Source organism: Pelodiscus sinensis, chromosome 27 (assembly GCF_049634645.1).
Source record: "Pelodiscus sinensis isolate JC-2024 chromosome 27, ASM4963464v1, whole genome shotgun sequence".
Classification (NCBI taxonomy): domain Eukaryota; kingdom Metazoa; phylum Chordata; order Testudines; family Trionychidae; genus Pelodiscus; species Pelodiscus sinensis.
The window spans coordinates 14,477,180-14,500,777 of NC_134737.1; the positions used below are offsets into that span (position 1 = coordinate 14,477,180).

The window sequence follows — 23,598 nt, forward strand, 5'->3', positions numbered from 1 at the left end:
GTTGCTCCCGATTGGCTCGGCGCGAAGGAGCGGGCCAGTAGGCTCGCGAGAGGCGCCCGCCGCCGGAAATACGTGTCCGCCTCCCGCGGGCCGGCTGCTGCCCCGCGAGCGGGGGCGTGAGGCGAGTCCGCGGGCAGCGCGCGCCGCCGCCCAGCACGGAGCCGCCGCGCGCGGGCAGGGCCCCGGACAGAGCCCCGCGGCGCCGCGGGCGGGGGGGCGCCTCCCGGGCCAGCGCCGCGCGCCATGTCCGGGCCGCCGCTGGGGGCGCCGCAGAGCTGCGAGGCCGGGCCCGGCAGCGGCGCGCAGTGGTGAGTACCCGGCCGGGCCGCTCGCAGGCCGCGCGGGGGCTCCTGGGCGCCGCGCCGCTTCCCCGCCCGGGGCCTCGCTGGCAGCAGCCGGGCGGGCTCTGGCGTCCCCGCGGGTGCGGAGCCGGCCCAGGAGGGAGTCGGGGCGGGGGGGGCTGAGCCTGCAGCCTGCGCTCCCTGCTCTGTCCAGTGCTGGAGGGGCACAGCCGAGCGCGTTGTGTGTGACACTGACACGCGCGCCCTGCTCACCCCGACCTGGTCACACACCAGAGCACGTTATTCCTCTGTAAAGCGTCACTGGGCTTTTGACTGGGCAGCTTTTTCCAATGGCAAGAATTTCTTCAGCAAAGGAAAACATCCCTAATTTTGGGAACCCATGTGTAGCTCCCTGCTCTAGGTCAGTCTTATGGGCAGTACATGCTCTCCCTCCTCCCCCTTGGCAAGGCTAGGCTCCTTCTCCCTTCTATTTGAGACTCTGCCATCCTTACAGCCGAAGCCCTGCCTCTGTTCTGGCAGTACCTGGCACAGCTCACCACCCTGGGTGTCCAGAAGAGCTTTGAGTCCTGCCATCGTGTGGTCCCAGGGCTGCAACAAGGAGTGAAAATGGAGATTTGAGGAGGCCAAGCCGTGTTACCTGATGCCCATTCAGATAAGAGTCCCTCACACTGAATGCTACTGCAGCGAGGAGTCCTGTGGCACCTTATAGACTAACCGAAGTGTTGGAGCATAAGCTTTCGTGGGCAAAGACCCGCTTGATCAGATGCATGTCGAATGCTACTGATAGTGATGATGTGACTTGCAGCCCTGGGTCCTGCAGGAAGTGCCACAGCTATGTGTAAACACATGAGTGAGGGAAACGTTTGTACAGTAAGCAATAGTGAGTTAGCCTACTACATTGTGATCTTCATGGGGAAAGTGGAAGGCTCTCATGAGTGGCTTAGTCCAGATCTTAAAAGTAGAACACATCCAGTGATTAGTACCACCCTTTAAAAAAATGCTACACCTCTTACATGTGTTTAATGTTGAAAACTATCTGATCATTACAGGATGGAAGGGATGACCAGGTCAATAGAAAAGGAATTGGAAAGGACATAGCAATAAGCTCATTTTATGGCAGAGAGACTACCAGAATAGGTCTATATCACTGTGTGGTTTCTCCCAATAAAATATATAGAAGGGTCTGTTCTTGTGCATAGGTCTATATCACTGTGTGGTTTCTCCCAATAAAATGTATAGAAGGGTCTGTTCTTATGCAAACAGAACTGGCCAATAGAGCAATGACTCTACAGGTACAATAAATCTCAATGGAGCAAAGATGTTTCTTCCATGGAGCATGAGTCAGAGCAAAACTTCCTCTTTTCACAGCTCTGAGGTTGAGTGGTCTTGCATTATATTTAATCTAGAGAAGGGCAGTTACTCATTCCCACTTTAACTTTTATGTCAGTACCCTCTTTGCAGGCAGGGTTAACCTTTTTAAGGGAGCAGGCCAAATCTAATCAGTGCAATGTATTAATTCTAATCTAAACAGTCATTAGAAATAGCTCATCACTGTTAATAACTAAGCTGGAACCATTAGCCTTAGTTTGTGTTCTAGGTAGCTCGCTTGTTAGAGAAGTGCATATTGTTTCAGCCATGTTAGGTCACCTCCTTCAGTGAGAAGAGGAGAGCTGCACTGAGTGGCATGCAGCTTCGAACCCTAGAGGTTACAGAAAGATCAGAGATGCGCTGGTCTACGTCCCTGTAATTGCAGTTCTACGTCCCTGTAATTGCAGTTCTGGCCTTCAGCTCTGTTGTCTGTCTTCCTCTCTCCCAAGAGGCAAATGAGGAAACTCAATGATGTTTAAAATACACACAAAAAAATGGAGAACACACTAGGCCCTATTGTATCAACAATTTCACTGAAAACAGTAAAGAGGAGCTGTCTTTCTCCGGTTCTGACTGTGTGAATCAAGACAGATTGTTTCCGATGGAGCAGGAGAAGTCTATTAAACAGATGAGTTCAGAACATGGTAAGCTGGAATGCACTTTTGAGTTGTGACTATTCTAAAAGAACATTCTTTCTCGAGTGCCAGAGCTTCAAACATTCAGAAGAGCAACCAGCTGTGAAAACAGAGCTTACTTATTGAATCTTGAGTCTGTAGAAAAAGCTTTACAGTCTGAATGATCCCTTGACTCTATTTGGGCTTAATCACGACTGAAATCTGAAGTTCTTCAGGCCCTCTGAAATTGAGAAACTAGATTGCTGCATAGTATGTAGACTAAAAATGGACATGGAATTGCAGCAATGGCTTCATAGAACTTTCTGATTTCTGAATCTCTCGAACATCTAATGCTTCATGAAGAACATCATGGGATTCCTGTGATTGGTGCAGCTGTGGTTCAGAAGTTAAGAATCATTCTGTTCTGGCAATGAACAACTCCTAAGCCTAATCCATGTTAAGGATTTCTTTATCAACTTTGTCACCAAGGAGCATAAAACTAATTCTACAAGTCTTGTGCACTCATCATTGGAAGACATTGTCATCCTACAATCCTGAAGAGCAAAAGGATTTGTTATGCTTCTGCTACAACTACCTGGTTAAAGCCAAAGCCCTGAGTCCTTTAAAGCAAGCTAGACCTAAATTCTGGAGCAAGATCCCTTGTTCTTGTAGCCTCTGCTGCAATTTCTGATTTTTTTTTATTTAGGTTATTGGTTTGATTGTCAAAAATAGGCAATTAATTTCCTTGTGCAGTTTGTTTTTTTATTTTACTCTGTCCACATGCTCCCAATTTACAATATGCATTTAGATTTCCAGCTTGAGGTTTCAGAGTTAACATCGGAAGAGAATGGAGCCTGTATCATGGTGTCTTCCCAAATTTGTAGCGAATTAGCTGTCCACTAGTGGGTTTATTTACATGAGATTCACAAAATGAACAATTTGATGACTGAGGTTAAAGGCACACTATTATAAGGTAGCTAAAAGAAAAGAGGGGAAGCTGTTATTGTACCTTCTCGCTTCATTGAGGTATCATGCAGGACTGAAAAGTCTTTTGCTTGTTTTGAATTTTTTCCTCTTCAGAGAGAAAGAGAATCATAATTTTGTTCTTTATCGTTCACATTAGAAATTCACGGCTTGCCTTTCATAATGGTTGCAAAGACTGAGTTGGTAAGACTATACTGGAGATGCCATTCTGGTAAACTCAGATTGAGGGGAATGTTACTTTTGTTCAAATGCAGGTAGGGGAGGGAAGTAACCTACTGAAGGAATATCTATTAACATCAATGAATAAACATTTTGGAGTACAGGTTCTTGAGGGTCCAACATCCTTCTCCTTCAGACAATGGTTGAGAGAGTTCACAGTATGCAGTGCAACCTTGCTGTGTGAGATTTGACATTCCTAATTATTCTAAGGCAAGAAAGAACCAGAGTGGTTTTTAAAAAATATTAATTTTGATATGGGGATATATCACTGATATATCAATATTAAAAACAACTGTAGAACACAACATTTAAAAATATCTCAAACCCAGATTTTTTTTCCTTTTGCATGTCACATTTGACCCTGCTCAAGCATTTTCTGCTGACTGCCCACCATTCCCAGGTCTGAATAGGAAGTTTAAAAATTGTCTTGCTCATTGTCACACCTGGACAAAATAAAAGGCCTGGCTCTTCAGTAAAGGTAGCATCCATGTGTCAGTTTCCTTTATCTGTGATACATGGTGAAAGGGGTGACACGCGTACATCTGGGACATATTCCTAAATTTCATAATGAAGAAGTTGGCCAGATCTTTCTAGAGAAGATTTCAACCATCTTATCACTTTATTTGTAAATTTGTTAGTCTGTAAGGTGACAAAGGACTCCTCATTGTTTTTACTGAATCAGACTAACATGGCTACTCCTCTGAAACCTGTCATTTTATCACTAATTTTCTTGCTGGAAGCTCATTGCCTTCATGTATAATTCAAGGGGTTGGATTATACTGTATTCAAGCTGAAGTACTGAGTCAAGAGCAGAAAATAGACAATCTGTAATTACCATAAAATAGAAGTGAGAAATGGATACGGGTTACTGAAGAACTAGGGAAAGTTTCTGTAAACATGTAATTTTATTTTTTAAAGGGGGGGGGGGAGGGAGTGAACCCTAGCAACAATCTGAAACTGTTCAACTCATTTTAAGGATTTCTTTGTCAACATTGTCACCACGGAGCATTAAACTAAAATTAGTAGCTAGAGGCAGGTCCTCTTCCCTGTTCCTTTAGTAATGACAGAGCTGTTAAACTCTGCTTGAATTATAGGAGTTTATCCATAGTTCTTTACTAAAAGAGAATTAAACTTCATTTAAACAAAAATATCATTTACTTACGTGTGAGTGGATTGACTTGTGACTCATCAGTCCATTTATTTACAGTAAGGTTAAATAATTCATACAAAATAATTCATAGATCTTATTCTCTAGCAGAAAGAGACCTGCAAAGTAAAGAAAATATCTTTTAATTCACTTTGATTCCCCCCCCCCCTTTATGACATATAAAGAAAGGTTGAGGGTTTTTTTCAATGTAAGCATTTGATTTTTTAAAAGCCTTTGAAATGTCAGTCCAGGTCTTTCCTAGTGTTGGTAGATGACTCATTGATCATCTCTAGTTTTCTTTTAGTTGTTTAATACATGTTTGTGTTAAACAGATGTCAGTAAAAGCAAACTTTTAAACTGTCAGACTGAAAATTCCTTTCGTTCCCCATTGTTCAGCTTTCACTACACCCGGTTAGTCCTTAGCAAATTGTCCATAGCACAAGTGTACCTCTACAGCACAAGCTTGGCATTGTCTAGAAAACAGTATCGGCTGGTGAAGCTTGCCTTTTGCCGCCTTTTTACATTGGGTTCCAAAATTATAATTAAGGATATGGTGCAAACAACTCTTCACTTCTTTCTGACCAGCAGATACAGACTCCAGAGCATACTCACTAATCTTAATTGCTCTGTCATTTGTATCTTCCTTTGTTCCTTATCCTTGGGGTGATTAAAAATAAAACAACCCTTTCCCCCAAAAAAACAAACCTCACTTTGGGAGAGAAAGGAGGAGCATGACTATCATAGAGTTCATCCTCACACTTTTTCTTTTTTCATTAATAGTCACTTTGGGAGCAGGTTGGAGTGCATCTGGACTCCACAGGAGATGCACAAAGCCCAGGCATTTAGCAGTTCCATGGCTAGGGAATTTTCTGAAAATTCTGCACCTGGCTGCAGTATGTGAGCTTTTTACATCTACAAACGGAAAGGTTCTTGAACGGGTGTTCATGGAAGAACCCTTCAGAATATGAGCCATGTGTTACAAACTTGTGTGTGACCCAGGAATCAGTTGCTGTCTGCATGAATAATAGTTTGGGAGGTGTAAAGTGGCCCCATAAATCTAAATGGGATGTTTTACTTTGAATCATGATGACAGTGATTTAAGTGTCCATATTAGCTGTTTTATTGGGGTCATTTAAGCAGAATCACTTAGATGAAGTACTTACCCATATCTTAAGGTGCCCAAACTCCCATCAGAATCCCATTAAACTAATAAAACCTCCATTTTCCATTCACAACTTCCATACTGCAAATATAGGTTGTCAGGATAAAAATGTGTCATGTTAAAAATGAAAAATGGGGGAAATGTTATTTTCTTTATTATTTGAATGGAGCTACTGCAGAGGTTATCTGCTGTACTGGAGTTCAACATAGACTGGCAAAGTGAACATAAAATATGTTTGGAAATGAGGTTTCATACCAAAGTGTTGGAGCTGAGAGCTTAACATTCTAGGTTTCAGAGCGAGGAAAGCTCTACAAGTGAAAACCATTCAGCCGATACCACAGCGATGATCCATTGAGGAGCCTGACCTCTCCAGCTGTGGCAGGAAGTTGTCCTACTCTGGGAGTGAAGCATCCACTGTTGAATCACCCCAGTGGTGCTGTTTTTGCTGGGAAAGGACAATTTATTAGCCAGCTTCTTGAGCAGATTCTACAATTGGAAGCATGAATGATCCCTCAAAGATCGGTCATTTCCCACATGGGCTGGAAGGTCCAGCTAACTTGCTCACTCACAAGAGACAGAACACTACATATCTCCAGAAGTTCTTAAGAGGAAGCTGGACTCAGTGTTACTGATGGAGGCTTTTCTTCTGCATTGGGGTCAGTAGTAATTCTGTGCATGCCCCATGATGCTGTTGAAGCACAACGTTCATTGGAACAGAACCAAGATACTGTTGACAGCCCCAACCTGAATTTCTTGGCAGCTCTGACTCTCAGAACTTTCAGAACTGATATCAGAACCATTGAAACCTGCTTCCCAGTTAATAGAATTTCTCAAGTTGAGGTCAGAGATTCTTCAACCTAACCCTAGTTTCTCAAGCTGACGTCTTGGTTTCTGTGGTGCTAGGAGCAGTAGACTGAACGTCCTGCTAAGATCCAAAAAAATCCTTTTGGAAAGCAGGAAGTCTTCAACCAAGAGAACCTGTTTGAAGTGGGATTGATTTTCCATATTTTGAGATGTTCCGCCACCATTTTAATCTTGGACTATCAGTGACAATTGAAATAATCAAAACTCATTGAGATCAGTCAGGTTCAATGTGACCGCCATCTTTGTTTTCAGTAAGCTGATGGTCTACATTCACCCTCCAGTAACCAACTTACAGAAACACTTGCTCCATCTATTCCCTCTTGTTTGAGTCCCTTTTAACATTGGATTTGAATATTGTTCTCACAATGATCATGGGGCCTCTGTACCTTTATCAGATAATTTTCTGTGTCATCTCTCTGAATGTGGAATTAATCATGAACCCAGAAAGTTATTTGAGAGGTTGGCCTGTGGACCGACCCTTCCTACTCCATGTTCCATAAGGTAAAGGGGCTTCTGAATCCTCACTCTAAATATTTATCTAAAATAGCTCTGATTCTATTTCCATTAGGCAATTAGTCTGCCTTTATCTTTCCTCGAGTCTCATTTACATCCAAGTAGGTCAGGCTTTTAAATAATTTAAGATCCTCTCAGCAGCTACATAATTTTATAGATAAGTTCCTCCATCCTTTTTGTGCTATCTGAGGGCATGAGACTAGGGTCCATAAGTCTCAGCCCAAGTGGATCAGACTACATGCACGTAGGAGTTTACATAAACTGTGAAAAAGTCACATTTTTCATGGATTGGTCACAGCATAAATAGCAAATTTTGTAGATGTTACACAGCCACAAAATGTGCTATTTATACTGTGACCAATCTATGACAAATGTGTGATTTATCCATAGTGTTTTAAAATCGGGTCCCAACCCAAAAGAGGGTTGCAAGTATGTTGTAGAGAGAGTTGTACTAATGGTTTCCTTCCTTGTGCAGTACCTTCAGAGCTGAGTGACCAGAAAGCAGCAGTTGCTGGCCAGGCACCTAGCTCTCTGAAGGCAGAACCACTGTCAGCAGCAGCGGAGAAGTAAGGGTACAACACCATGCTGTCCTTACTTCTGCTCTGCTGTTGCTGGTGAAGCTGCCTTCAGAGCTGTATGTCCATCCAGCAACTGCTGTTTTCTGCTTTGCCTTCACAACTGCATGGCTGGAGACCAGATTGTATGGTCCATGACATGATTTTCATGGCTGCAAATTTGATAGACCTCTATCTATATGTGGTCATTATTATGATCAGTCAGGTGTTCTGGAGAAAGTGAACTTCTAGTGAGAACTGGTAGATGTGGCTGAGTGAGAGAATAAGTTATCAAGTAGACAAGTCTGTCTATCTTTGTAGCTTTCTCCATTTAGGGACACACATGCGGAGAGGGATCCAGCGTTTACTTCTTTCCCTGCATGCTTCTCGCTGCTTTTCTCTCCAGAGTCCAGGAGATATAAATCACAGAAAATGTTCTCTTTACATTCAGCATCATGCCTTTTCCTCACAGTGCTCCAGTGTCTGGTGGGTGGGAATATGGAGTAGGAGTGTAGAATGGTGGGAAAGCAAGAAAGTTGGTTTCTCCCAAGAATCTGGGGATAGTGAAAGATTATACCTCAGGAAGAAAGGCCTTATAGGCACAGGAGGAAGGAATTTGGGGACATTTTATTTTTAGCTGAGAAGAATGCCCTGCTACTCTAGTATTTATTAATTAGGTATGAGTACAAAGTGACAGTGTTTGAAACAAGTATCAGAGGGGTAGCCGTGTTAGTCTGAATCTGCAAAAGCGACGAGGAGTCCTGTGGCACCTTATAGACTAACTGAAGTGTAGGAGCATAAGCTTTCGTGGGCAAAGACCCACTTCGTCAGATGCAACGAAGTGTTTGAAACAGCTGACCCAGTGATGTGTATCAATAAGGAAACATACATTTTACCATTGAAATTACTGAAAATTATCTGTTTTTTTTTTGTAGTTAGCCAACTTCTAATATACGACTGTAGTGTATAGTTTACAATAATTTGTGCAAATTAATCAAAATATCCATGTTCTGGTCACTTACACTTTTTCTTCTTCCTCTTCTTTTGTTTTTTAAGCATTGCAGGCTGTATGTACCAAGTAGTTCAGACGACTGGGCCGGATGGAAAAAACCTTCTGAAGTTGCTTCCAATCTCTAATTCTTCTGGAAATTTTATGCCACTCGTTCAGTCATCAGTAACGCCTGATACTGCTAAAGGAAACCTATCAAGTCCAGTTCATTTTACTTTTAAGACACAGCTTGCCAATAATACCGCATCTTCATCTGTCAAGATACCTGTTTTTAGTCCCACGAATCCTGGAAAGATCATTCTTACAAGGACATTGGATAAACAGGAAAATGTTAGTGTGATCCCTGAAAAAGAGAGCTTGACTACAAAACCAGTTTCTAACACTCAGAGTAATTCTGTTTCAGTTGATAGATTGTCTTTGCAAAATGTTGCAGTGTCAACTTCATCTAACCAGAGTAACACAGCATATGTATTAGTAAACCCAAAAAGTCTTCCAGTGACTGTGAAGTCTCCTGTGTTGCCTTCTGGGCATCACCTACAGATACCAGCTCATGCAGAAGTGAAATCTGTCCCAGCTTCTTCTTTACCACCTACAGTACAGCAGAAAATACTAGCAGCTGCAGCTACAAATGCCTCTGGAGTAGCTGAAGCCACAAAAATGCCAACTGTTATTTATGTGTCGCCAGTAAATACAGTGAAAACAGTCATTCCCAAGCGTTTGCAAGCCATTTGTCCAAAACCTGTTACAGAAGCAGCAGAACCGTTCATACTGACAACTGCACAATCTGTTCCACCGATAGTAACTTCTGATGGCCGGCAGTGTCCAATGAAATGGGTTGTGCAAGAAAATGCCCAGGCATCAGTACCTTACCTTGTTCCCGTAAAGTCATCAAATAACATGGCTTCAAAGATCTTGAAAACCTTGGCAGATATGAAGAACGTAGAAAAAAATCCTGCAAATATTTTACAAATCTGTTCTAACAGCCCTAGTGGAAGCCAGACCAAAATCACTCCTATTAAAGATAATGCTCTGGTGATGTACAATGGGAAAGTGTATTTGCTGACTAAAAGAGGGTCTGATATTCTGTCAACCCAAGTTGACCAGCAAGCCTCTCCAGGTACTGATGCTCCTTTTAAAAAGGATGCCTCTCAGCTGATAACCAATAAAGTGGTAAATCTTGTGTTGTCAAAAAATAAAGCGATTACACTTGCCCCGAAAGATCCAACGTCAAGTATAAATACAGAACCTGTTCCGCAGCCTGATTTAAGAAAGAACTTAAAACCTGCACCCATTCTACTTCCAAAACCAAGTGTGAATCAAAATATTATTAATACAAACCAGTGCAGGCCTTTGTCCACAACAGGGGGTATTTCAAGTGAAATTAATCCGGTTAAAAAGATGGTGACAGATGAAAACATGCATTGTAACAGCAAAGAGAAGAGTCAGTTCCCCAAAGCATCAACTGCTGTTAAACCTCAGTCCAAACAACCCTGTGCTTTCAGTGAAGAACAAAAGGTAACTCTACAGCAAAATGTGCCCACAGTTATCTATGCCAGATTATCTCTACATCCTGATTCTGTGTGTCAGAAGCCGGTGTCATTCAAATACCTTTTTCTTTAAATAAGCATGCTGCCCCCCCAAACGCAATACATTTTTAATCAGTAAGATTGAATTATGCAAATGAACAAAGGTGAGAAGAGGAAAAGCTTATGTCCATGTTTGCAATGACTGTGATTTTTAATCTGGTAAAAACAAACTAAAAACTCCTGCTGAACCAGACCCCTCTTTCTAAGCTATGCTCCCTTTCAGATGGAACCAAGGAGGAGCTCTCCTTTTGGAAGGAAGAGTAAGTCTTATCAGCCAGACCCAGCCTCTCCTGGGTATTCGGCAAATAGGGGGGTGCTTATTTGAAATTGTGTTGTGCTCCCTTTGAAAGAGACAGAGACACTGCAGTAGAAAGGTCTTTGTGCAAACCTGTTGAAGCCTTGGAAATAGGCTTGCAGGTATAAAAGTGGATGTCAGGAAACCACAAATTTTATCTCTTTCCAATATCCAACAGGAAGATACAAGCAGAGAGGCGAATGATTGACTTTCCTCCATAGTTTCTTCATAGAATCATAGAAGATTAGGGTTGAAAGAGACCTTAGGAGTCATCTAGACCAATCCTCTGCTCAAAGCAGGACCAGTCCCAACTAAATCATCCCTGCCAGGGCTTTGCCAAGTCTGACCTTAAAAACCTCTAAGGATGGAGACTCCACCACCTCCCTGAGAACCCATTCTAGTGCTTTACCATCCTCCCAGGGAAATAGTTTTTCCTAATATCCAACATAGTCCTCCCCCACTGCAACTTGAGACCATAGCTCCTCGTTCTATCATCTGTCACCACTGAGAACAGCCTCTCTCCATCCTCTTTGAAAAACCCCTTCAGGTAGATGAAGGCTGCTCTCAAATCCCCCTTCACTCTAGTCTTCTGCAGATTAAACAAGCCCAAATCCCTCAGTCTCTCCTCATAAGTCATGTGCTCGAGCCCCCTAATCATTTTCATTGCCCTCCACTGGACCTTCTCCAGTGTGTCCACACCCTTTCTCTGGTGGGGGTTCTAGTGCTGAATAAAGGGGAATAACACTTCCCTTGATCTACTATTGCACCCCAATATGTCTTAGTCTTCTTGGCTACAAGGGCACCCTGCTGAGTCATATTCAGCTTCTGATCCACTGCAATCCCCAGGTCCTTTTCTGCAGAACTGCTGCTTAGCCAGTCGATACCCAGCCTATAGCAGTGCTTGGGATTCTTCCATCCTAAGTTTTTCCCCTAGTAGCTTGATAAAAAGTGAGGTTAAAATGTCACAATGTATAAGTAGAAGTGAGGACTTCGGTATAAAAACGTACACACAATTGAAACCAAAAATAGTTTGAAATACTTGTTTATAGGGTGTAATTGGCTGAGCCTGGGCTCTGCCGTAGTCTTTTGCCCCGGGTGCCCTTTGGGAGCCATCCCCCTTACTCCTGGGCAGTCTCAGCACTCCTGGCAGGAATTCCGTTCACTCCCAGGATCTTTTTCTAGTCCAAATACCTCTAGTCCATGGCAACACCAATTACTGGCTCCCTTCCCTAGTAGCGAGCATCACTTTTTTTAAGCTCCCATTTTCCTAGTGGAGCAGGTTCTGTAGATGCACCTAATTGGCTCTGCTTTCCATCATTGGGATGGGAGTGTGTCCCGTCACATGCCACCCCTCATTCTTCAGTCCAGAAATGTTTCTTGCGCAAGTGTCCTTCCAGTCCTGTCCTCCTGGGGGAAAACATCCACATTTGCATGTTCCTTCCTTGGTTGGTGCTTCTCCCAGAAGCTACAGAGCTGGAGTGCTAGATACCAGTGAATAATTGAGGTTGAGTCTTTCATGGTGGCTAGCCATGACAAGGGCACATGGTCTGTGACCAGGGAAAAGGGCTACCAGCAGATACCGTTTGAGGAAGTACACAGTCCATTTGCTAAGCAGAGCCTCCTTCTTAATTGAATTCAACCTCTCCCTGGGAAACAACTTCCTGACTAGATGTGAGATCTCCCTGAGAGTGCTGTACCTGCTTAGAGATTAACTCTAGGGTGAACTCTGGGTTGACGTGACCAAGCCAGGCAGATGTCCTCATCTTCAGGGTTTTCACTCACCAGTCATTAGGGTCTTTGCCTTTTAGCACATCGGTGTGATTGATACAGTGTTGAAGAGGAACCGGTGATAGTATTCCATCAGGTCTTGAAAGCACTGTATCTCTTCCTAGTCTGGAGTGTGAGGCATAAGTTTATTCATGAACGTTACCTAATACAGGTTTCACAGTGCCTCTTTTATCTGATACATTAAAATAAATTACTTGTATCACAGGCAATTTACAATAGGACAGCTTAAGTACAGTCAGGATCTCTCCTTTCCTCCTTCCCCAGTGCAGTGCTCCTTCCTTTGTTCTTCGGGGCTTATGATGCTGTGGGTAGACAGCAAGGGAGAGATGATTCGGGGCACCTGCCCCCTTCTTGTAGCCATTTATCATGCAAAGAATAATCTCCCACTGATGTTCAGGAGATAGAAAGTCTGTGGGTCCAAGAACTGTAAGCTGCTTATTTGTCTGAATGTAGGTTTGTTTTTCCCCACACCTTCTCTTGTGCCTGACGTTGGCCCATCTCATTTCACTGACACCTGGCTGAGGTGCTGACTAGCCTTCTGCCCCTGGAGAACTTGTTTGTTACTCCCCTCCAAAACACAGTACCCAGGCCTTTTGTCAATATCAGGCAGTGAATCTTACATCTTTACATACAGTGTTATCCCACACATTTTACCAGAACAATAATGATCAGCAAATCATAACTTTTTAAATGGTACCTCAAACAGTAGGTTTTGTATAAAATTTATTATAATCTTGGGTACAGGCTATCTCAAACTCCTTCCCTTGGACCCCTACTGGGACCATCAACTGGGGAAAGTCCTACAGACTCCCTCTTCTGCTACCCCACCCGCTATGTATTTTCCTTCATGTTCTTCATATACCCCTGTTGTTCACAGGAGCTGCAAATTATCGAGTTCTTCTCTGCAGTTTCCTTCCTGGTGGGGAGTGAGCTTGAACTATGAGTGGGACCTGCATCTGAGGTCAAAGGCTGCAGCCCTGTTTGCCTCATCAGGCCCTCATCCGAGCTTGGCCTTGTGTCTTGCTAAGATCATCCCCTCTCCCTGGGGGTAGGTTGGGGTGAGGTTTGTACACGTTTTCATTGCATTCAGGGTGCAACGTCTGCTCCTAGGCAACCCACCTCCGCTTCGTTTTCTGGTTTGCAGTAGCAAGCTTCACCTTAAGCTTCTGCAAGTGGAGCGTGTTCTCAACATTTACATGGTATGAGTTGGTAATGTTTTTCCTGGAATCAATCCATGAGGGTAGAAAATGAAAGTGTAGAAGAACTTTTTGATTCTGTAGACGTGGTGAAATTACACTTCTCCCTATATGCTTTGGTGGAGGATGTCTTCCCACATAGCATCAAGCTATTGATAGGCGAATGGCGGGGTTTTGAAGCAATGACAGAAGAGTAGAGAACAGGATGGTGCAGAGTTGTAATCATCCTGCAGCATGTTACCATGCTAAAGTCATATATGCTGTATGATAGCGGCTTTCAAGTATCTAAAAGGGTGTTACAAGGAGGAGAGAAAAATTGCTCCCTTGGCCTCTGATAATAGGACAAGAAGCAATGGGCTTACAGTGCAGCAAGGGAGGTTTAGGTTGGACATAAGGAAAAACTTCTTTTCAGAGTAGTTAAACACTGGAATAAATTGCCTAGGGAGGTTGTGGAATCTCCATCACATTAAGAGCAGGTTGGATAGACATCGATCAGGAATGATCTAGACCATGGGTTCCCAAACTGGGGGGCATGAAGAAATTCCGGGGGGACGTGAGGCAACCCAGCCCCCCCTCCATTAATCTCCTTCCCTCTCCCCCCATGTTTTGGTGCTATTTTGGGGGGAGGGAGTGGCGTGAGGGTTTCTCAAAAATCAAAAAGGGGGCGTGATGCCGAAAAGTTTGGGAACTACTGATCTAGACAGTGCTTGGTCCTGCTGTGAGGGCAGAGGTCTGGACTCTGACCTCTCGAGGTCCCTTCCAGTTCTAGTGTTCTATGATTCTATAATTGGTTCTTTATGTCACCACAGTCTCACTAACTGTCTCATTCAAAAGCATAGCAACAGAGGACTAGGAGAAAGCAAGCCAACATGATACATGCCATATCTGTTCCCTTTGGGACAGGCAGCTGGGTAGTATAGCCCTGTTCTTTGTTCTTAACTATTGACTTCTAGTCTAGATTGTGACTCATAGGAAGTCAGGCCTATTCCCAGGCCTGGGAGAGTTGCAGCCCTCAGCATTTACCTCCCTCATAGGGCTTTTGACTAGTTATTGAGTAAAGATAAGAGTTCTGATCAGCACTATGGAGCAGTTCCAGGCTTAGCTAGCAGGGAGAACTGGAGGCAAAAGTTGTGGCGTTTGGCAAGAAAGAATTGTGGGAAGAGAGGAGGTGCTTGGTCCGCCACATGCTGTGCCTGGTTGGGGAGAGAAAAATGACAGTCACCAGCCCTTTCTCAATGCAGGCACGTAATTGTACTGCTGTGAGAGGGAGAGGTCCACTCTGGATTATGTGTTGGGGTGGGGCTGAGAGGGAGACAGCCTACACTAGACACTTTTTTTTAAAACCGTAACCCACTTAGAATCATAGAGATGGAAGAGACCTCAGGAGGTCGTCAAGTCCAGCCCCCTGCTCTAGGCAGGACCAATCCCAACTCAATCAACCCAGCCAGGGCTTTGTCAAGCCGAGACACATAATAGCCAAAAAATAGTATCATGACCCAAACCCCACAATCCTCTGTACTAGGGATGTGAAAGTGTACGCTTCACGGCTACACAGGTTCCCAATATGTGCAGGGAGCCGCCTGTCCCTTTTCCCCTCCCAGCCTTGCTGTGCTGTTGCCTCTATATCAGAACCAGCAACACTGGGGTGGGGAGCTGGCGGGAACAACCTCCCCTTCCCCTCCCCATGTGTAACTATGTAACCTCTGAATTTGTATGCAAAAATAATCACATTTTAACATCCCGACTCTGTACCCACAAAGGATTGGGGAATACAGTGAATCGCAAGTCATTTGAGGGCGGGGGGGAATGCATACTAAGGCTGAGAACCTTTAGATAAAAAAAAATAATTAAAAATACCTTTTCATTTTTAGTTCATTATTTGTCTCACCACCCAAAACGAGACTGAAGTATGAATTTATTTGTCATCTGCTTTGTGGTAACTTATGCCAGAGCTTTCTCAATACCTGCCACCTCTGTAGAGACCAGAGTTGCTCCTTCTCTTCCTCTCTCCTCTCACATGGTACACAAATGTGCACACTCGTAGGTATTTATGTGACATGCTCTGACGTTGAAAGGTTGGCATCGGGTTACAACAACAGTCTGCACAAGGGACCTGTTTCAGGGTGTCCCCGCTAAATGTCCAAGATACATTCCAAAAAACATGGATGCATAGCGAAACGACATAAAACGGGTTTTTTCCCTACGGCTGATTGGGAGAATTGTCTCTTTTTTCGCGCGACATAAGAGCAGGGAATGGGAGGACTTATAATGCAACAGATCCTAGAAGTGTCGACAGTGTTAGTGCGGAACCGACATATAGCGGGGCAACGTATAGCGGGGACAACATATACAATCAAAATCCTAGAATTATCGGCAGATTTGAAATGTGGGCAACTGCAAACACACTGTGATTTAGGATGATGTCATTGTAATGAATATTTCCTATTCAGTTATCTGTTTCTTGATAATTCTAGAATTTTAGGGTGGGTGGCTTCTTTGCCTCCCATAGTATTATACCAGCAGGACTTGATAACGTTAATTTGTATGCTGTTTTAAAATAAATATATGGGGATGAAAAGACAATGATCATATTATAGTATTGTAATTTCCCCAAGTAAGCTGATGTTTAATGCTTAATGAATACTTTTTAACAGAAAGTGTTTTATTTATCACAGGTATATTAGTGAATGGCTATATCATTGTTTATATATTGTATTCTTATGATTTCAGATACAAAATGAGGTGGTGTGCTCATCAGAAAAGGCTGCTGAAATCAAACATGGGAAGCAATACCTTGAATTGAGACAGAAATTTGGTCTCATTAATGAGGAGAGAGTATACCTTAAGAGAATTCTCTTAGGGACTCCTCCCGCAGGATCAGAATCAAGTGTATGCTCCAGTAATAACTTAAAGAATACTGATTCTTGCAGTGCACCACCACAAGAAATGGTGGTAACAAGTAGGAAGCAGAACCATGGCGAAGAAAAGGTATCTCAATGTTTATATATTTTGCCGTGTGCCCTACAGGGGCCTATGCTTACATTTTTTAAAAGTAGATTTTACTGCTTATTAAACTAAAGTTCAACACAAGTGGCATTCATGTGAAAGATAGGGCAGAGGAAATAGAATGCAGAGCTGTTCAACACTATTTCCAGACTAGCAGCCACAAGTGCAGGTAGTGTTAGTTGCCAGTCATCTGTCGTGCAGATGGAACTCAATTCACTAAAAACACTTGACCAGTATTCCCTCTAATTTTTTATGTCCATGTGGGGAATAAACTTTGTTTTGTGTACCGATATGGAGATGATGTGCGACACATCACTTCCATATTGGTGCACATAACAAAATTCATTCTGCACATGGACAGTCTCTGGCGAGGGTGGGGGCTCAGGGTTGAAGGGGATGAGGGCAATGGCTGGGGGTGCGGGCTCTAGGGTGGAACTGTGAATGAGGTGTGCAGGAGGCGGCTGTAGGCTGGGGCCACGGGGTTTGGAGTGTGGGAGCAGGCTAAGGGTAAGCGGTTTGGGTGAAGGTGCAGGATCTTGGTGGAAGTTGGGGTACAAGAGGGAGCTCAGGACTGGGGCTCTGGCTTGGTGTGAGGAGTCTGGAGGGGGGTGAACAGTTGGCCACACACTGCCCTGTGCTCACCTGCAGGCATTGCCCCCTACAGCTCCCATTGGCTATGATTCTTGGCCAATGGGAGCTGCGTGGGTGGAGCCTCCAGGGAAGGGCAGTACAGGAACACAGCTTCCTGGCACTCACAGTGATGGTGATGCAGCTCCAGCTAGGTGGGGGGAGGAATGGCAGCATGCAGAGCTGTATTGCCTCCCTTCCTCCCCCCCTTACATCCTCAGGGCTGGCCCTGAACACAGGGGCTTTATAGACTGCAGCCCAGGGCCCCAGACTAACGGGGTCCCCCTTTCTTAATTCTGTCCTGGTGCTGGGGCCAGAGGAGCATCTCTCTTCCCCAGCTATGGCAGCACTCTGCTGGTCCTGCAATGGCTGGAGCAGTGCACTTGTCCCCTGGCCACAACAGCTCCGTGCCAAAGCCCAAGTGAGTGTTACAGCTCTGAAACATCCCAGCGGCCAAATATAGGAGCAAGAATGTCTCCTTTATCCATGGAGAGAATGAAGTATTTATAGGCAAACATGCAGCCTATTGTCTCACCTTGGAAATTGTTTTCGGCCTGGGAATTTCTCCTGGTACTTTCAGTGGAGCAACCTAGTGTTGGATGAGCCTCAGCACTGGCCTCATAGAGCCTCTGCCATCTTTCCAGCAGATGGTCCTGTAGGGCCAACACCACTTCAGAATCTTACAGCCGTTTTTCTTATCTTTCCTGGCACTGGGGGAAATCTAGAGGGCAGGTTGTTGGTACTTCTTCAGGTAGAACAAGTCTCTGAAGTGGTGGCTGATCAGCCCTGAGAGTTTGAAGGATTCACTCCGTTTTCATAATCTCAGCCAATGTGAATCTATTGGGGGGGATGTAGGGGGCGGAGTTTGGGGAAGATTCATATACAAAAATCTATGCAAAGGATGTGGTGTCTCCTGGAGAAGAATCTCCCTCCAAGCTCCGCACGCCAAACCAGATTGCATACCAGAAAACCTCAACTCCCAGTAGCGGTGATTTGCCCTTCCCAGCCAGTGGGAGCTGCGGGAAGCACTGTGGGCCGAAGGACATGCTGGTTACCACTTCCTGCCACTCCTGTTGGCTGAGAACGGCAAACCACAGTCAACTGGGAGCTGAGGCGCTCTGTGCTTGCGGGCACTCCGGGTATACAAAGTGTCCCAGTGTGCCAGCAGCTTACCTGATGAGCTGGGAATGGAAGTTTGTCAACCCCTGACGTGCAACAGCAATGTATACGTGTTGATAAGCCAACACTGCTCTTTGATGCGTCCCTTCATTCACTTACTTTGTACATCTAGTTAAAACACAAGGACAAAAGCAATAAGGTTTGTCTGGAAAGATCTGATCTTTGTAAACCTATTCTCCTTGTTCTTGCTTCTGTCACCTTTCATTAACCCCCCTCTTCAGTATTAGTGCCATTATTTTATTAAGGACAGGAATTAGATCTATGGAGTAGTAGTTGCTAGAGCATAGTAATTTGCCTTTTACAGGCTAGTGCTTTGTTGGCTTTTCCTTGTTCTTCTGGCACTTTTATTTCTTCTCAGAAATAATGACCAGTGGTACAGTAATTTTGATAATTCTCCAACAAATGAAGATTCATTAGAAGTTCTTTATCCATCTAAGAAGCCCATATCCAACTCCATTGTTTAAAGTCTGACACCAAATATTTCCACTCTACCCAATCAAAAGCTTTTTCATGTTATAATACTAATAATACCAGATGTCAGTGCATCCTAATTTTAAGTAATCATCCAGAGTGTCTTAATGTAGTTATATAATTACTAACACAGGCTGCAATCTACTTATTTTGCAAGCTTGCAAATTTTATATAAAATAAAGCATGTGTGTGTGAAAGAGACAGACTCATTCATCAGCCCTTAGGTTTAAACAAAGCAGTTGCGGCTACAGGAGCATTCTTCTCCATTGAATGGGAAGCTCTAGGCTCAGAACCGGCCAAGATAATTAAGGACCCTAGGCAGGTTAGGAGGGCAGCCCCCCGGGGCTGATTCTCCCCTTTTTGTTTTCAGTGGGAAACACAAGATTGCAATGTGGGAAAGGCCCATAGAGAAGGAAGGGGGAAAAGAGGTTCAAGAAGCCTCCCTGATTCCTTTTTTTTTTTTTTTTAATTAAACATCTTTAAAGTTACAGAGCAAAGCTATTCAGGAGTCCTGAAGCACCTTAAAGACTAACAGATTTATTTGGGCATAAGCTTTCGTGGTGTGGTTTAAAGTAAAAGGTTCGGAAATGTGGCTAGTCCCAGGGAGGCGCAGAAACAGGCAAACTATTACTAAATATCTTTTATTAAAGGGCTTCTACGTATAAATTATTATTTTATCAATTTCTTACATACGTAGGCACCAAATAATTATTAGAATGACCAATAAGCAAAATGCAATACAGTAAAGAAAATTCTTTGAGGTTTCTCTAAATCCCAATAGTTGATAACAAGGGACTAGGGATTATTAACAGTTACATTTACATCAGTCTTACTTATAAGACTAATCATTTATCTAAAACTTTTAACACTACTACTTAACAATACCTCTAAACAATTTCAGATAACAATACTTACATTTAACAGACACACAAACTACAACAATAACAACATATTTGGTATTCATTATGTTTGGTATACGTTACGCTCTACAGGAACTCGTTTGGTTCGGTGAGCGGGAGGTGGCCCTCGGGTGATCAGTCCTCGGACCCGGCTCATATTCTGCCATTCAATGTTTATTCGGGATTCCTCCATTTGATACAGGAAGCTGTTTTATAGAGAAAGCTTTTGCGCGCTTTTGTGATAGGCTAGCAGACCCTGTCTGTTAAGTGACACGAGTAAGGGGGTGAGATGGTTTCCTGTTTTTCCTTTTCTGCCTTATCATGCATGGCACAGTCAGCAAAACCAGCACGAACTTTACATGAACTTTTCAGGTCTGGTTTTGGTTCCTGTTCGTTGCTGACCTTTAAGTTACATAGTGTAAGGGTTTTCATCAAGGGGAAGTTGACCTTTTGCTTAGATGGCAATACGTGCGAGAGGCCTGGCCAGCAAAGAGCCTGCTTCCACACGTGGGAAAAGATGAAAACTTATGCCCAGATCTGTTAGTCCTTAAGGTGCCTCAAGACTCCTTTGTTGTTTTTGCAGATACAGACTAACATGGCTACTCCTCTGATACTTGTGTCAGTGCAGGTTGGCATCTTTGTGATATCCAATAATTCTCTTTTAATGAGGTAGAGTGGGTAGCTCCAAGCACATCCAATCCATCCATCCTATTAGATGTCTTGCCTTGGAAGAAGCCGTGTGTGTGTGTGTGTGTGTGTGTGTGTGTGTGTGTGTGTGTGTGTGTGTGTGTGTGTGTGTGTGTGTGTGTGAGAGAGAGTGTGAGAGTGATAATTTATTTGAGTTGCTGAGACCTTGGCCTGTACATTTATAACATGGTTTAACAGGAAATAGGTCACCCGGCTGATCTAATAATATATTCTTCCTGAATTGGTTGCTTCTTTCATTAGTGCTGAAAGCTTTATCCCAGTTGTTAAATGTCCATCAGGCTTATTCACACTCATTTGATGTAGTTCCATAGATAATTTTAAGATGGGCATTGAGGGCCACTGACTCCAGTGGAAGCAGAAGGTTGGGAAGGGTTTTCATTTGACAAAAGATAGGAAATCACAGTAAAAATGTATCCAAGTATCACAGTGAAGCACGTGCAATCCAGGAGACACCAAAGCAGAGTTTACCCATGACACCTGAACTCTGTCCCCGTGTGTGTCTGCCTTATAATATAGTCTTCAGTGGCACAGCTACAAAACATCCATTTCACAGGCCCCCTGCTCTATCCAGGTATTGCAACAGGTTGGACTCACCACAGTGGCGCCTCCTGCTGGTCTCCCAGGCAGTTAGCTTTGGCCAGCTCCAGGACATCCTGCTCTGGTGGTGTCTTGCTCACAGTTACCTACCCTTCCCAGCTCCTCTGTGTCAGAACCTCTCCCTGTGTTCCCTCCCCCCCCCACACCATGACATCCCAGCCCCTGGTACTGCTCTCTGGCGGTGGCCACTCTCTGGGTTCCTCCCCTTTGGGGAATGATTATCCCATATCCCACCACCCACCTCAGCAGCAAAACTGCTGTCATTTGTCTAGCACCTTGGCCAACTGCCAGCTGTTACTGGCCATGCTCATTGCTGGTGGGGGGGGTGCGGAAGGGGAGGGGGACGACAGCTGCCTCTTTTTTTCCCCTGGCTGACCTTCTGCAGCCTAGTACCCTTGGGTCCCTTAGGACATGAGCCCCCCCAGTTAATCAAGCCGGAGCTTTGCCAGGTCCCTAGCTTCGCCCATCACTGCTCTGTCCATGGTACTAGTCTCTGTTAGGCAGCTTAGTCCTGAACTCTCTCTTTTGGCTTGTTTTATACAGCCAGCTGGGCCCTGATTGGCTACCTTAAACCTTGCCCTGATTGGTTGCCTGAAGCCTTGTCCTGATTGGCTCCTAAAACAGCCATTTCCCAGGGCTGTTTTTAATCCCTTTTATTCCAGTGCATAGCAATCGCCGCATCACAGGTACAAATACTGGATGATGAGCAGTGAATGACACCCGGGGTAACATTTAAATTGAAATAACATTAGAACAGAAGCAAAGAGGAAAGCAGCATGCTATACAGTTGTCTTCAATATTTTATGTATTTCAAATTAATGTAGTTCTAAAAATTATTTCAAATGCAGTGGCTACCAGTGTATGCATCGTTTGTCCTGTTTCTGGTCACTTTGGTTGAGGAAATGTAAAAACTAATGACCTATCCCTCGTGTACACTTGAAAATTAGGTTAGATTAGCTGCATTGGTTAGGGATGTAAATTCATAGCCCTGAGCAGCATAGTTAAGGCAACCTAAGTACCCATGTAGACAGCACCAAGGTAGTGGAAGAATTTTTCTGCCAACCTAGCTATGGGAGGCAGATTACTTAGATCAGTGGGGAAATTCTCCTGACAGTGCAGGTAGTGTCTACACTGAAGTGCAGTTCCATTCCAGCATGTTAAGTGTACACAAATCCTCTCTGTGTTGATAGAGTAGGAAGGAACCGTTTATGGCAAGGATGTAAAGACACCTGGTTCCTTTTTGCTGCTGCAAGTAACATGCAATCAGTCAGTCAACAACGGCGGTGTAGCTCAGTTACATCACTTGTCAGTTTTCACAATTGGCGGTGTGCAATGTGGGGAGGAAGGATCATCTTTTGGTTTTTTGTTCTGTTGGTGTTGATGTGGGACAGAAATAGGATTCTGTAGGTTTACATACTTTATTTGCTTAACTTTAAAGTCTACTTATCAGCACACTTATCTCACATAACTATAACAAGTTCCAGTATGTGTTTAATATACCTTGGTTATAAAACACTAGAATGATGTGCAATTTAATGTAAATATTGTTTTTTGTTTTTCTTGATATACAGATAATTGTGGACCTGGAACAGGATTTGACTAAAAAAAGAAAAGCAAAACTGTCACCAGTGCCAGAAAATGGAAAGAAAAAGAAAATGGCAGTCAAATCATCCATCAATCCAAGCGTGGAAAACAATAGCACTAGTCCTGTAATACTTAATGAAAGTATTTCACCCACACCAATCTTATCACAGCAGAAAAATTCCACATCCTCTACCAGATCTTCTCTTGGGAGGAACTCTGAGCAAGACCCATGTGTTCAAGATAACCAAGTTCAGGACACATGCTGTGTAGCTTTAGATTCTTCTGAAGGAGATGGTTCGACTAGTGAAAGTTCTTTTAGAGAAGATACTTTTCCTTTGACTCCACTGGACTTGGATGAAACAATCAGGGATGAAAAAATAAAACGACTGAAACGGCTTTTGAGAGAACGAGAGGCAGAACTGGAAAAGATTCGTAAAAAGATGCAGCAGACCTGAAAAATCTAATCATCTGGACCCTATTCATTTTGACTCCCTTGACTTTAGTGACTTAAACAAGAGAATAATTTGACTTACTGCCTCTGAATGTTTAAAATGAACTTAGAATCTAATCGAATTTCCTGACATGCACAGGACATTCATGGGTGCATGTATATAGGGGAGAGGAATCCCCATTGGTAAGGAACGTAAGAATTGAATTGTCCAGAATTCTACTTTTGGGGAGCCCATCTGTGTAAAAATATTCATGGTGCAGAAGAAACACCATTTTAATTCTCAGTACAATGTATTTTCTTGTGTTTATAGTAAGAGCTTTCTGTACTAGTGCTAGAAACTTCTTGTGCTTTGGAATTTCAAGTCCTGGAATGTGAATCGCAATCCTCAATTGTAGATTTTGTTTTTCTTATTATTATTATTTAGTGCATGCTTACTTGTGAATTACAGGAAATAAACTAAACATTCAGTTGACCA

The 23,598-nt window shown here is 43.6% G+C and overlaps 1 protein-coding gene across 2 annotated transcripts; it reads left to right on the forward strand.

The window, feature by feature from the left end:
- Positions 1 to 23,598, forward strand: LRIF1 (ligand dependent nuclear receptor interacting factor 1). 2 transcript variants are annotated; one of them, XM_075909911.1, is made up of 4 exons: positions 1 to 308; positions 8,784 to 10,251; positions 16,332 to 16,589; positions 22,660 to 23,598. In XM_075909911.1, the coding sequence occupies exons 1-4, from the start codon at positions 244 to 246 to the stop codon at positions 23,125 to 23,127; spliced, it is 2,259 nt and encodes a 752-aa protein (XP_075766026.1). In that variant the 5' UTR covers positions 1 to 243; the 3' UTR covers positions 23,128 to 23,598. The 2 variants fall into 2 exon arrangements, with proteins under 2 accessions (XP_075766026.1, XP_006115759.2); XM_006115697.4 differs by lacking the exon at positions 1 to 308 and adding an exon at positions 573 to 702.